Source organism: Cryptotermes secundus, unplaced genomic scaffold, assembly GCF_002891405.2.
Source record: "Cryptotermes secundus unplaced genomic scaffold, Csec_1.0 scaffold482, whole genome shotgun sequence".
Lineage (NCBI taxonomy): Eukaryota > Metazoa > Arthropoda > Insecta > Blattodea > Kalotermitidae > Cryptotermes > Cryptotermes secundus.
This window is the reverse complement of record NW_019727099.1, coordinates 45,815-60,878: the sequence shown is the minus strand read 5'-3', so window position 1 is coordinate 60,878 and position 15,064 is coordinate 45,815. Positions and strand designations below refer to the sequence as shown.

The 15,064-nt window shown below is 42.8% G+C and overlaps 1 protein-coding gene across 1 annotated transcript in view; it reads right to left on the bottom strand.

Annotated features, from left to right (window-relative positions):
• LOC111864403 (zinc finger protein 436-like) overlaps positions 1-13,344 on the bottom strand; it is a 30,239-nt gene extending 16,895 nt beyond the window's left edge. The window contains exons 1-4 of the mRNA XM_023851627.2: positions 13,239-13,344; positions 12,231-12,292; positions 11,266-11,433; positions 9,476-9,643 (exon numbers count right to left, since the gene is read on the bottom strand). Coding sequence (XP_023707395.1) covers positions 9,476-9,643; positions 11,266-11,433; positions 12,231-12,290 — 396 coding nt within the window. The 5' untranslated portion in view covers positions 12,291-12,292; positions 13,239-13,344. The remainder of the gene's footprint in view (positions 1-9,475; positions 9,644-11,265; positions 11,434-12,230; positions 12,293-13,238) is intronic.
• Positions 13,345-15,064: the final 1,720 nt, after the last annotated feature.

The following is a 15,064-nucleotide window of genomic DNA, read 5'->3' as shown; positions in this document are numbered from 1 at the left end:
AGAAATGAAGAAGTGTTATCTAGAGTCAATGAGCAGAGGAATATCCTAAACGAAATAAGAAAACGGAATTCTAATTGGATTGGTCATATTACGCGGTAACTGCCTTCTAAAAGAAGTTATTGAAGGAAAGATAGGGACGGATAGAAGTGACCCGAAGACATTGAAGAAGACGTAAGAAGATGCTGGATCACTTTGGGGACAGAAGAGGATACTGTAATTTGAAGGAGAAAGCTCTATATCGCATCAAGTGGAGGAACTGTTTTGGAAGAGACTGTGGACCTGTCGTCTTGACAGACTACAGATGAATGACATGTTTTTACCCTTATTCTGGGTCATCATCAGGCGTACAGTGGTACCAGACTCAGCTGCTTAATTGCATTTAACAATTTGCAACCAATTCTTCAATAAGGATCCTTATTGTGCACTTGAATGTTTTAAATGCATAAATTGAGTCTTTCAGCTAAAATTTAAAAAAAATTAGAGAACAGAATTGAAAAATTATCGACTAAGGATTAAAACATAAAAATTAAAACTGTATTAAAAGAAAATATTTTGTGATGGCTCTTTAAAACTTTGTGACCATTACGTGCTGACATGATTTTCTGGTAGTAGAAGCAACTATAGTGTGGGGTGCCTGCGTATCAGCATCTTCTCACATGAGTTAGGTTGTGTGGTCTTGACCTTACTATATCCTCTTGTGGAACTTATGCTCGTTACTCTGTATCTCACCCAACAGGGTGTTTATTCAGAGTGATCTGTAACAACTTTTTAATTATTATACGGAGAAGCTTGTCAGTATGTTGTTATTAAACACATTATTAGGATATTAAGTATATGTACTTATGTATATTTGATTTCCTTATGGTGATATGTGTACAGGCTGTCACTATGCTGTAGCTGGTTCAGTCTAGACTACTTGCTTGAGGGTATGTATATATGTACGGGCTGCTGCCTGCGTTGGTGCTGTTGCTATGCTGTAGCGGTTCGGTCTAGACTACTTGCTTGGGGGGGTATCTGTATATGTGTATGGGCCACTCCCTGTGTTGATGCTGTCGCTATGCTGTAGCAGTTCAGTCTAGACTACTTGTTTGGGGGGTATCTGTATATGTGTATGGGCCGCTCACTGTGTTGATGCTGTCACTACGCTGCACCGGTTTGGTCTAAATAAATAAATCAATTAACAATCCAAACGGTGTCTTCAGTGGCTAAACACGTTACATTTGGTGTCAGAAGTGGGATCGAACTTGAACACGCCACACACTAATTACTGTGCAGCGAACATTTTACTGCTACAAAATGGAGATGCAGCAGATGATGGAAATGCTGCTCAAGGAAATCAGAGCTGGCCAAGAACAAATGGAGACCAATAGAAAGAAAGACAAAGAGGATATGCTGAAAGAGATGAAGGTCATGCAAGAAAACTGGAAGAGAGACAAAGAGGATTTAATGTCCAAATTAGACACCAGTCAAGAAAAGGCGGCAGCAAATAGGAAGGCCAACAAGGAAGAAATGAAAGCCGAAATGCGATCTATGCCGTCAGAGTTGGAAGAGATAATCCAACATAGAATTGAAAACAGTTTTGCGATCTTTGAACACGGCAAACCGATTCTGCAGTCGGAGCTAACTGAGAAGACTGAAGTGTCCCTCTGAGTGCGAACAACAAAACTCCAAGAAGACCTAACGAAAGGTACAATGAAACCTGCGCAGCAATTGAGGAGGCCAAATGTGAGTTCCGGGCACGGTTGGATGAGATGAGACAGACGAAGGCTGAGCGGGGAAATACATCAACTATCATCATGAGCACAGCTCAGCCACAGACATTCAACGGAAATTCAACGTGGAGCGTGTTCTATCGACAATTCGAGACCGTAGCAGAACACAATCAAAGGACGGACAGGGAAAAATTAACATACCTGATCACCGCTGTGAAGGGCCGGGCGACAGAAGTGCTACCTGGCATTCCGACAAATACAACATACGAGGAAACACTTCTGGCATTAGAGGACCGTTTCGGAGGCCAACACTTTGCAGCTGCCTACCGCTGCCAATTAAGATCAAGGACCCAGAAACCTGGAGAATCCCTGCAAGACTTTGTCACGCCCACTGAACTGCTTTCCCATCGAGCCTTCCCCCAATCTACCTGCAGACCACATAGGAGGAGAGGCAGGAACAGCCTTCGTATATGGAATACGAGATGCCGATATAAAGATTGAGCTACTGCTGGGAGGGGAGAAGGTAAATGAGGCCCTCCGACAAGCACTAGAGCTGCAAGCGGTACTGATAGCAGTAGACCTCACTGATAGACCTCACGAAGGTAGAACCATGACATACCGGAAGTACTGATCATCCCCCACCCAACGAGGAGACGGAAGACAATCAGGGTGCTGCAGTTGTGGAAAACTGGGCCACTTCTCGGATAACTGCCCCTACGAAAGGAAGGCTAATAATAAAATGCCCCGACACAAAGATAGGCCAGGCAGATACACACGGAAATTGCCAAGAAGGCACAACGAACACACGAACAGGAAAGGTACCCAACCGTCGGGAAACGAGCAATGTCCAGCGGAGAAGGGCGGACACCGGTATATGCATTAAGGCCCCCACACTATGCACTCCGTGTCAAAAGGGTGAATGCCAACCACAATGAGATGATGGCCTGCCAAGAGATAGAGGCACGTCAACAAGAAGGAAAGCTGGCCTCAGTGGACATGAAACCTGAGGCGGCAAAACGAGAGGTACCCATGAAAGACGCTGAAGTTATGCCGCTCGGAGAACCGAAGAAGAAAAGGCGTAGGGACTGAAAGCGACGAAATATGAAGAATCCGCAGCGGGGAAGTTGTGGACCCCAGAAGAAGTTGGCCGTAACCCGCAGAGGGACGAACCGCTGTGTAGATTACACGCTGTGTAGGACACAGGCGTATGGGACAAAACAAGAATAAGGTCACACCGAAAATCACCAAGAAATGGACGTTCGGGAAGAGACTGTGGAAAGGCCCAGAACGCAACACTCGCATCAGGAACCAAGGCCTGAGACAGCAACTACAACGCAGAAATGAAGTGAAGGACCTAGGAGGCGAACAGCGGCGATATGTGAAGAAACCAGACCTGAGGAAAACTGCAAGACTGCAGATCGCCAAGCAAGTAGCCGGATTTTCTGTCGGCCTAAGACAAAACAAGGAATGGACCTTATGGAGGGGTCAACCCCCTCCAAAGCAGAAAAAGAAACAACAGATCAGGGAGGCACCAGTAACATAGAAACACCGGCCTCCCTAGCAAAAGTAAAAGAGAAAAGAATGAAAGGGACGAATGAATGAGATACAACTGGACCTTCTGGCGAGTTGAAAAGAAACCGCTCGAGACGAGCTGGTCTTAAGAGGAGAGCGGTTGTAACAGCCGGAGAACAGCCACTGCAAGGAGTACCCAAAACAATAGGAGACCCACCAAGCATATGCTTGGAAGGAAAGGAACGGGGATGCACCGTTAGGCTATTCGGGACAAACAGCCTGAAGGAAGGAGCAGTGTGACATGTTGTGTGATGGAGGGCAACCACTCCCTCCTCAGCGGTACATGGCTGCATCGTAGCACTGACGTCACCCTATGGTAACAGGCAAGTCAACAACCTGCCCTTCTCCCCGCGGCGATGACACGGCGCTAGGCAACAGCGGCACTCATTAGGTAACAGGCAAGCACTGCGGCTATATAAGGAACTGCACAGCTGCTGTGAGAGTTGAAATGTGGCTGTCACCGAGTTCAGTTTTCGCAGTTAGTTAAAAGTGTATCAGTGGCTGAAGACATTTCTCCAGCCAGCAGTGAGCGAGTAGAGTTGAAATGAGGCCGTCGCCGAGTGGAGTTGAAGTTAGTTAAGAACATCAGTCGCCGAAGACAGTTCTCCAGTTAGCAGTGAACGAGTTAGTGTGTGTTAAGGAGTGGCGCCGTGAAATATAGCAGCCGCCAAAGACAGTGAGTGTGTGATACAGGGACACTTACATAGCTCCCGTATCGAAGTTAATACATGTAGCCTACTGAAGACAGAGTGAAGAGACTATTGCAACTAGGGTTATAAAGTGTGAAACTCCACAACAGTGGAAGCAGATTATTGCGAATAGGGTTATAAATTGTGAAACCCCGCAACTGTGTTGTAAATAATTGTAGCCGAGATTTGTAGGTTCTTAAATCAATCAGTTAACAATCCAAAAGGCATCTTCAGTGGCTAAACACGATACAATATAATACTTTCATGGTCTGGTCCATTGTGCCATTTGGAGTGTAATTCAGGGAGGCTCGTATAGCTCCCGCGTTATTAATACGTGAAGACTCTTGAAGATAGTGTTAAGAGATTTTGTGGTAGGGTTTGTAAAGTGTGGAAACCCGTAACATTGTGATAGTTAATTGTAGCCGATATTTGTAGATTGTTCAATAAACAAATTAACGATCTCTACGGCGTCTTCAGTAAGGAAACACGTTACATTGGTGTCAGAAGTGGGATTTGGACTTACACATGTGACCAACGAGCTTCGAACTCAAGATATGTGACAATTTGGTGTCAGAATTGGTTTACGAACGTAAACATGTCTCGAAGAATTAAACTTACGACTGCTTCGACTATTTTACTGTTACAAAATGGAGATGCAGCAGATGTTAGAACTCCTGCAGAAGGAATTGAGGGCCCAGAGAGAAGCTGCCGAGAAAAGGGCTGACGACAGGTGGAAAGCCTGGCGAGAAAAAATGGCCGCCATGCGAGAAGAGCTGGTCGCAGAAACGGAAGCCACCAGAGCAGAAACAAGAGCTATCCAAGAAAGGACGGAAGCCACCCGAACAGAAACAAGAGCTATCCAAGTAAAGACGGAAGCCATGCGACAAATAATGGGCACCAGCCACATGGAGATGGTGTACGCATTTAAACACGAAAGAGACGTAAAGACGATAGCCTGCCAAGAGTTGGAGGCACATCTAGTAGAAGAAAAGCCGGCCCCAGTGGACATGAAACCTGAGGCAGAACAACAAGAAGAGGTCCCTGCCGACGACGTTGCAGTGATACCTGTCAGTGAACCTGAAGATCAATTGATGCCAATTACCCAAAAGGAGACGGTGGCCTGCCCAGTGGACACGAAAACTGCGGTGGCACAGCAAGAAGAGGACCCCATTGCAATACCGGTCGGAGTGAAGATGGCCTGCCGAGAAATGGAGGAACGTCCAGAAGATGAAAAGCCGGCTTCAGTGCACAGGAAACCTGAGGCGGCAGAACTACTAGAGGCATCCATACAAGACGCCGAAGTAATGCCAGTCAGAGAACCGAAGAAGAAAAGGCGCAGGGACCGACATCGACGAAATATAAAGAATTCGACACGGGAAAACTGTGGACCATGGATGAAGTTGGCTGCCCCCTGCAGGAAGATAGCCCGTTGCGCGACAGTGGCACGATGTTGGAGAATTGCCTTCAAGAAGGAAATTCCCCTGGGAACCTTCGGATGCCAGCGGAAAGAAGTGACTGCCACTGGAATAAAGATTACACGCTGTGTAGGACACAGGCGCATGGGAAAAATCAAGAATAAGTTCGCACCGGAAATCGCACTGGCATCAGGGACCAAGGCCTGAGACATCAACTACAACGCAGAAATGAAGTGAAGGACCTAGGCGGCTGACAGCCGCGATATGTGAAGGAAGCAGACCTGAGAAGACGTGGAACACAACAGGCACCACTGCGGCTATATAAGACAACTGCACAGCAGCTACCAGTCAGTTGTAATGTGGGCAGTCGCCGAGTTGTAACGTGACAGTCGCCGAGTGTGTTATCAACAGTTCTCAAGGCAGCAGCCTGTGAGTTGAGTTATACCGTGGCCATCGCCGAAGACATTTCCGAGTTGTAAAGTAACAGTCACTGAGTTGAGTTGTAACTTAGCAGTCGCCGAGGCAGTTGTAACGTGGCCATCGCCGAAGATGGTTTCGAGCAAGCCTACGAGCGAGTGTGTTATCAACAGTTCTCCAGGCAGCCGACTACAAGTTGGAGTATAGCAGCCGTCGCGGAAAGAAGAACCGGACGTGTGTGTAGTTGTGTAATTGGGAGTGTGTGATACAGTGACAAACAGCTCCCCTACTGTAAACGTGTAGACTACTGAACACAGAGTGAGCTGATTTGCGCATAGGGTTATAAATCGTGAAACCCCGCAACAGTGGAAACAGATTATTGCGATTAGGGTTATAAATCATGAAACCCCGTAACTGTGTTATAATTAATTGTAGCCGTTTCTTGTAGATTGTTGAATAAACCAATTAACGATCTCTACGGCGACTTCAGTGAACAGGAAACACGTTACAATATATACAGGTCATTCTCAGACAATTCTTTTGAGAGTTACAAAAGCAGAAAGACAGTATGGCTGGTTTCAGCAAGACTCAGCTACTGCCCACATTTCATGTACATCTATGCAGGCTTTGTCAGATACCTTCAGGGACAGAAATATCAGCACTGGTATTTGGCAGGCACATTCACCCAACCTTAATTCATATACAGGGTTACTACAAATGATTCATTCCATTTCAAAACACTACGGGATGGCGTTCAAGTTCTAAGGTCTCCGATTTTTTTCTCAGGATTGGGAGCAGATAGACACATGCGGTTTAGTTTAAATTACCTGTGCACTTTGATTTGTTTCATTTTGGTCTGTCACACTAAGAGTTACAATTACAAAAGACAAGTCTGTCCAATGTGACTATTTCAGTTTTCTCACTTGATGATTCACTAGCCTTACATGTTTTGATCCATTTGGATCATCTTCAGAGGCACCAAACACTTTTTTTAGAAACCACTTGTCTTTTACTTGTCTTTTGTAATTGTACCTGTGCACTCTTTGTGAATGCGTGACAGAGATGGCAATACTGTATGGCACACAGAACACTAGTGGTGGTGGCGAGAGTGGGGAGTGTTTTTGATACCTAAAATAGCGATGTTTTCGATACAAGAACAGCGAGTAATCATTCGTTTTCTCCACTTGTGTGGTGATGGTGTCATGAATGTGAAAAATGTGCATTCGTGGGTATGATAGCTCAAAGAAGGCCGAACGCCGTTCGACAACGAACCAAAACAATGTAGGCCTCGCACCAGCCGGTCTGACAACATGGTCGAGTGAGTTGAGAAAGTTGTTTTGGAGGATCTCTGATTGAGTGTGGAAAACATCACCTACAAAGTTGGCATTTCCATGGGATCTGTGCACACAATCCCACATTAAGACCTGCAAATGCGGAAAGTGTCCTCCAGGTGGGTGCCACGAATGCTGGCGGACGACCACAATGCTGTGCACATGGCAATTTGCCAGGCGATGTTGACATGTGATGAAGGCATGAATGGGACTTTCTTTTCATCAACTGTGACAATGGATGAGACATGGATGCCGTTTTTCAATCCTGAAATGAAGCGTCAGTAATCTCAATGGAAGCACATAGACTCACCGCCACCAAAAAATTTCGGGTAAGCGCCAGTACTGAAAAAATGATGGTGGCCATGTTTTGGGACAGCAATGGCATAATCCTTACTCATTGCGTTCCAAAGGTCACTACGGTGACAGGTGCATCCTACCAAGATATTTTAAGAACAATTCCTTCCAGCACTGTGACAAAAACGGCCGGAAAAGGCTGCACGTGTGCTCTTTCACCAGGACAATGCACCAGCGCATCGGACATACACGACGCAGCAGATTCTTCATGAAAACAACCTTGAAGTGGTTTCTCATGCTCCCTAATCACCTGATGTGGCTTCTAGCGATATTTGGCTTTTCCCAACGATGAAAGACACTCTCTGTGGTCACGCATTCACCAGTCGTGCAGCTATTGCATCAGCGATTTTCCAGCAGTCAAAACAGACTCCTACAGAAGCGTTCGCAGCGGCCATGAAATCATGGCATCGACGTTGTGAAAAATGTGTACGGCTGCAGGGAGATTACGTTGAAATGTGACAGAAGTTTCAATTTTTTTGTATGATTATTGTCTGAGGAAAAAAAAAATCGGAGACCCTAGAACTTGAACGCACCACGTATATTTTGCAATGTATTAAACATTCAAAGACGACTGATACATGAAAAGATCCGCAAACTCACCAAGTTTGCATCGTGATACACCAGTTGGCAGCAGGAGTGCAGTGCCTCACAAAATGGCGACGAAGCTGGAAAAGAGTTCTGGGTGTTGGAATATGCAAGATTTTCGTCTGTTATTGCAGTGTAGCGTGCATTCAGAGCAGAGCACAGAAAAGAACCACCATGGAAACAGAGCATTTTGCGGTGGTATCAGCAGTTGACTTTACGGTTCTTTTCAAGTATCAGTCATATTTGTATGTGTAATATTTTGGAAAATATTATGTTTTGAAATGGAATGAATCATTTGTAGTAACACTGTATTTCTTCTGTGGTTCTTTGCAGGACAAAGTTTAAAACAGTAAACCCCATGAGGAAGCACTAAAAAAATATTCATAGGGAAATTGCAAAAATTCTGGCAGAACAACTTTAAGGGTTAATCAGAACCCCCATGCTGGTGCCAGGAATGTCTACGTGTAGGAAGACAGCATTTTCAACACCTTCTGTGACTTGTGAATTGTATATTTCAATCCACACGGTACCGGCCACAAGCATACTGATGCATTGGCAAAATTTGTATGCGCATTACAGCCAGCAGTGAATCAATTGCTGTGAAACACAGAGCTAGAAAAGTAAGATCCTCCATCTATATGGATATATAGAAATTATCTTTGATGTTCATTAATAGCCTTATTTATCTGTTTAATTTCATGCATTGTATATTCCACTTCAACACAATTGCATCTATATTTTAGGATGGGTTGCCAATGCAAATTCTTCACTATTGCTTTCTACACCTTTTACACATTCTCTGTATCTAATGTTTAGTCACTTTCTGTCTGACAGAAAACAACAACAAAAAATCTGTCATGACAACCAATCACCTGACAGCAAGTACAGAGTCAACTCCAACGGTGTCAGGTCTATTATATTTACTTCAAACAAACGGCAATGGGGAACATGTGTCTATGTCACACATTGTCACAAACCTTTAGAGAATCATTAGTTATCCTGTTACAAATCCTCAACACAATGATACGTCTGTGTTATTACATGGATAGACTGCAAGGGAGACAGAAAACAAATGATAAACTTAAGCACTGCTCAGAGGATTGGACAGACATGGAAAATGTGAAGGATTTTTCCTCTATAGAATTTACTGCAAAAATTCAGTATACACAGTATTTCATTTTATCTATATTAGATCTGCTCAAAAGAAAATGGGAGTGGTACATCACAAGCAACATTCTACAAACTCCAGTTGTGTAGAGACATTTCAGGAAAAAGAAACATTCAGAATCTAGTCAACAGCAGAGTGGAGTTGTTTCAAGTTCACAGAGATGGATATCAGACTGACAAGTGGCATTTCTGCACATTTGTGTCATCTGGCTAACAGTGCACATACAGCTCACCTCAGGTTCAGCCTTTATTTTTGGAAATGTTATTAGGACAGGATCCTCTTCCTCTTCTGCATCTGACACTGCCTCAGCTTTTACATTCATGGCCTGATTTGCATCATGAGGTGTTGGGTACGTCTCACCATACGGACCCACTAAAGCGTTCTCTGAATTTGTACAGTTCTGTAAAACCATCACATCCTTCTCAGAAATGAATGCACAACACCCTACATTAACCAGTGTATGCTCTCCTTGCTATGGCTGTTTCTCATCACATCTAACTCATAAGAGCTGTTCTGTACAGATGTTCCTCTCTACAGCTATCATGATCACTAGAAAGTACTCGGTTCATAGCTCAGTGACCTTCTCGAGGAACTATTGGTCACTGCAGCAGTACAGAAAATATCTGCTTTTTTGCTGCCTAAAAACATCATAATGAAGAGCTCCTCAACTTGTAACCTTCGCTCACAAAGCTTAATTATATGATCAAACCAAGGAGGATGAGATGGGCAGCTCACATAGCAGGTATGAGGGAGAAGAGGAATACATATAGGATATGTTGAGAAAGCCAGAAAAAGGTTCATTACTGTGCTCATCATGGCTCTGTATCCTAAGGCAAACAGACCCAACACAAACCCTACCAAATTATTTCTTAATCTATCTTAACAGCATCTCTCCATCCGCACTTAGGTCTACCAAGTGGTCTGCTTCTCTCAGGTTTTCTGTACAAAACTTTGTATGCATTTCTCACTGTTGCATGTGCACTACATGACTTACCCACATCACTCTCCTTGAACTCATTGCTCTCCTATATAATATCCAAAACCGTTATCACCCAATTGCAAGGAACGCCTCACATGGATTATGCAAACAAACAGAAGCATGTCACAAAATATTTATTTTCTTGGGCCAACACACTTGAAATACCGCAATAAAATTCTTGTCTGTGCACACAAGCACGAAACACAATACTTTCTCTCACAGCAGGAAACTTTTCTTCAGCTCTCTGAAGTACAATTCTTGCCACTTTTGTTGCACGAGAATGCAGAATCTTTTGTAACCTTGAAACCTGTTCATCACATGATAAATATCTTGTGGGGCTCATAGGAATTAGCTCAGAAGAGTCCCAGTAACTTAAAATCTTGGTTTTATAAGTGTAAGTAAGTAAGTAAGGCTATCCCTGTTAACAGGCCGTGGAGGCCCATAGGGTTGTGAGATGTGGAGGTTCCCAAATTCTCTAGATAATTGGCTCACAGATGGTGGCAAGGCTGTCAGCCTTATGTGCCGGCGGCCCTTTACCCCCAAGAATATTCCTGGTACTCATTTCTGTTAGAGGCTGGGTCAACCCAAGGGCCTTGGTGAAGACTGAAGGGTTGGGTCAATTGAAAAAATCCAATTACCTCATCAGGACTTGAACCCGTGACCTTCCAGCTTGTAGCATAATGCCTCAAGGTTCTAATAAGTGTACCAGTAACTAATTATGAAGAGTTCTGTGACTCCCCAAGGATTTTTGCTGCCATAGAATTTCTCTCAAATACAATTGTGTTTATGCAAAATGTAATTTCATCTGCATCACAACTGTTGAAAACGAAATGGAAGTGGTACATCACAAGCAGCATACATTCAATGAATTTCAACTGTCTAAGAGACACTTCAGAAAAAGGCTTCAAAGGCGAGCCAGCAGCACAATGGAGTTGCTTCGTGTGCACAGACAGACAGACAGATGGAGATGAGAAAGACAACTGGAATTCCTGTCTATCTCTGATATCTGCCTAACAGTGGATTTACAGAAACATACAGCTCACCTTAGGTTCAGCCTTTACTTCCTGAACTGTGACTTGCACAGGATCCACTTCCTCTTGTGAGTCTGAGACTTCCTCAGCTTTTATATTCATGGCCTGGTTTGCATCATGACTTACTGGGTATATCTCACCATAGGGACCCACTAAAACCTTCTCTGAATTTGTACAGTTCTGTAAAGGCATCACATCTTCTGTCAGTAATGGCTGCACAACACCATACATGAAACAATATATGCTCTCCTTGCTGTAGCTGTTTTTCATTACATCTAACCCTTAACAGCTGCTCTGTACAGATTAATGTTGTATTTTATCATCCTGTTGCACTGATTTTCATCCATGATATGTATACAGTGGCCCTCTTGTAGTGCACTCAATTTCACCTGTGAAGTAACATGTGAAATTGAGTACACTACAAGAGGGCCACTGTATACAAATCATGGCTGTACAGATTTCTTCTCTACAGACTTCATAATCTTAGGAAGTGTTAAGTTCATAATGCAGGCATCCTCCTGAGAATCCTGTGGTCCCTGTGGAAGTACAGACAATATGTATCTGCTCTTTATGGAACCTAAGCACTCATTACTGTGTTCACACAGGCCCATGACGACTTTGCATCCTGACACAAACAAACCCAGTCTAAAACCCCCATAATTATATCTTTAAAAAAATCGATCTTCACAGTTGTCTCCCAAGTGGTCTCATTCTTTCAGGTCCTCTGTCAAAATCTTTGTACGCATTTCTCATTCTGACATGCGTGCTACATGACCTATCCATATCATTCTCCTTCAACTGATCCCTCTCCTACATAATAATGCAAAGTGTTATAATAAATGAAGAACCATGTAAACTTCCCACATGGATTATGAAAACTAACACAAGCTTGGTGTAAAAAGTTTATATCTTAAGATATGAGAATTGCCTGATGACAATAAAATTGTTGTCTGTGCACACAAGCACAAAACACTCACCATCCTTTCTGTCACAGCAGAAAATGTTTCTTCAGCTCTCTGTAGCACAATTCTCGGCATTCCTGTTGCAAGAAATTGCAGAATCTTTCATAACCTTGAAACTTTATTTTATCACACATGATGATTTGTGGGTGGCAAATGAATTGATTTACAAGAATCCTTGTGATATAGCATGGTAATTAAGATATATGTAGTAAGATGACCTTGTTTTTTATAATGGAAGGTAGTCATAAATTTGATTGCAACTAATATATCTTAATTATACAGAGTGTGATTTTAATTGTAATTGAATGTTATCTTATGTCATATATGATATGATGACGTTCAATCGATTGGGCAGGAGGCAAATTAGACTGGAAAAGTTGTATATGTATCTGACTTTTTCGCGAGTTACAATTTGTAACTGTGATGAATGTTAAATAAAATTATTATTATCATATTTCTAATAAGTGTAAAAGTACCTAGCTCTGAATATTTGCCCACGTCTGTAAGCAAACATACTAATTACTGTGAACAAACACACTCTGATGTGCATTTCTTTGTTCTCACAGTAGAGGCTGGCAGGGTTTATGAAGCTTAGTGTTGCTCAGTTTCGAAGGCAGCTAGTTCACCCATTTTGCGTGAATCTCTTCCTTCCAAACCGTCGGTAACTAGGTACCAGACTGCACGGGTTTACGTCCTAGAAACAGCAAAGCTACTCTAAAAATTTACATTGCAGAGCCCCAAAAATGCTTTTGTATTATGCCCTGCAACTTCAACCAGTTCAACATAGGCCATCACCTATCACGACTTCCTTTGCAAGTCGGACTGGTATGTGTAAGGGGCGAGAAAGGGCATAAAACAGTAAAAAATGTTTATTCTACTAGAAGCATAACGCTCAGAATGGTCGCTCCGAAGTCTAGCTGAATCCCAACTAGAACTTGTGACTTCGGAATAATATCACGTACACCATAATTTGTAAAAATATGAGGAAACTTAATGATTCCCTAAGGAACACCCTAAACTTACACGCTTCCATTAAAAACTTAATATCCGGTAACACAAATGCAACAGTTACGCCTACTCGCTGTGGTGGTGGTCACTTGCGGTCACTTGTGGCCCTTGTGGTCTTGGTCGTCTTGGTGGTCTTGGTACCATAGCCGACACAGAGAAGACAGAGAGCACTGATCGCGCTAGTGTACATATAGTACTAGTTCTGCACAGCAGATGGGTCTGCCAACATACCTGTTTGACATCTGTCGCCTACGCCTGATGATCAAGGCCTTGGCCTTTTTTATACAGAATGTCGCAGGAGGAATTGACCAAACTTCGGGAGGGTGTTCCTTATGTTAAAGTATGCCGATATATCCCAAAACACATATGTCCAAAGTTGAACGGTTACGGAGATAATGGCCCAAGAAGTGTCAAACTTTGACCGGCGTTGCACACTTGTTGATTATAAGATACATGTTAAAACTGGCAGGAATATGTGAATTCTGTAATATTAATAATATACCTAACATCAAACTAACTTGTGAGTGACATGAAGCCATAAAATTGAAGTACAAAATACTCGCTCGCCATGTCATAATTGTCCTTAGGGTTTCCAAGGACTATACATGACACATGAATGGCAAGCGCTGACGTAACGTGGCTGACTGCGCGTTCTGATAAAGCCAACTACATACGTATGGCTAGGGTGAATCACGGCACTCAAGGACAAACATCGGTAAAGGCTCTAAGCTGAGGGGTACAGTGCGTACACCTGCCAGAAGACCACACTTTTCTTGGGCCATTATCTCCGTAACCGTTCAGCTTTGGACATAGGTGTTTTGGGTTATATCGGCATAAATTAACATAAGGAAGACCCTCCCGAAGTTTGGTCCATTCCTCCTGGGACACCCTATATATATATTGTAACGTGTTTCGTTACTTAAGACGCCGTTCGGATTGTTAATTGGTTTATTTAACAATCTGCCAGTCTCGGCCACGATTAATTACAACACTGTTGCGGGGTTTCACACTTTGTAACCCTATTCGCAATAATCAATTCACACTGTCATCCGTAGTCTACACGTATTAATTACGATACGGGAGCTATACAAGTGTCACTGTATCACACACTCCCAATTATTACTCCCTTATAACAAACTATCCTAATAATCACACGCGTCCGGTTCTTTCCGCGACTGCTGCTACATTCCAACTGTGTCACTTCTGATAACTAGGGACCGGAATTTTATGCCCTTATAATCCCTTAAATATGTATACATTTATGCATCGAAAGCTTCCGAAATGTGCACTAAAAGAAGCACATAAAAATCAAAATAATAAAATTGATTTTAAATTATTTTAAGACCAACAAATCAATATTTATGTTCATTTTATGTAATCACTGATTGGTTCATTTGCAATAAAAAGCTATACTTAAATAGAAATCATGCAACAAAGCCAACGTATTTCATTACAAATTTAAAAAACCATTGGTACTCACATTTATCTCTCCGAACTTTAAACTTCTCTTCTGTTGCAGTTCACAATTACTAAATGTTCTAGGATTCCATAGTTAGTCGCCCCCTACTGTCTCGTAAGATGTCCTTATAGCGGGAAAAACTTCTTCCCACCTCACAGGAACTTAGGGGCGCATGTACAAAAGCCGATATTTGTCCACTGTTAGTGATATTTTACTTGGCAGTTCAGTACGTTTACCGAAAAAAAATTCTTCACTTACATAAAATTTGTTCATATCCTGGATTTTTTGAAAGAATGCTGTGTACTTTTTTCTTTACTACTTCACCTACTCTTCCAGGAACCGAATTCAATTTATAAACAGTGGTTTTGAACACACTTAACGA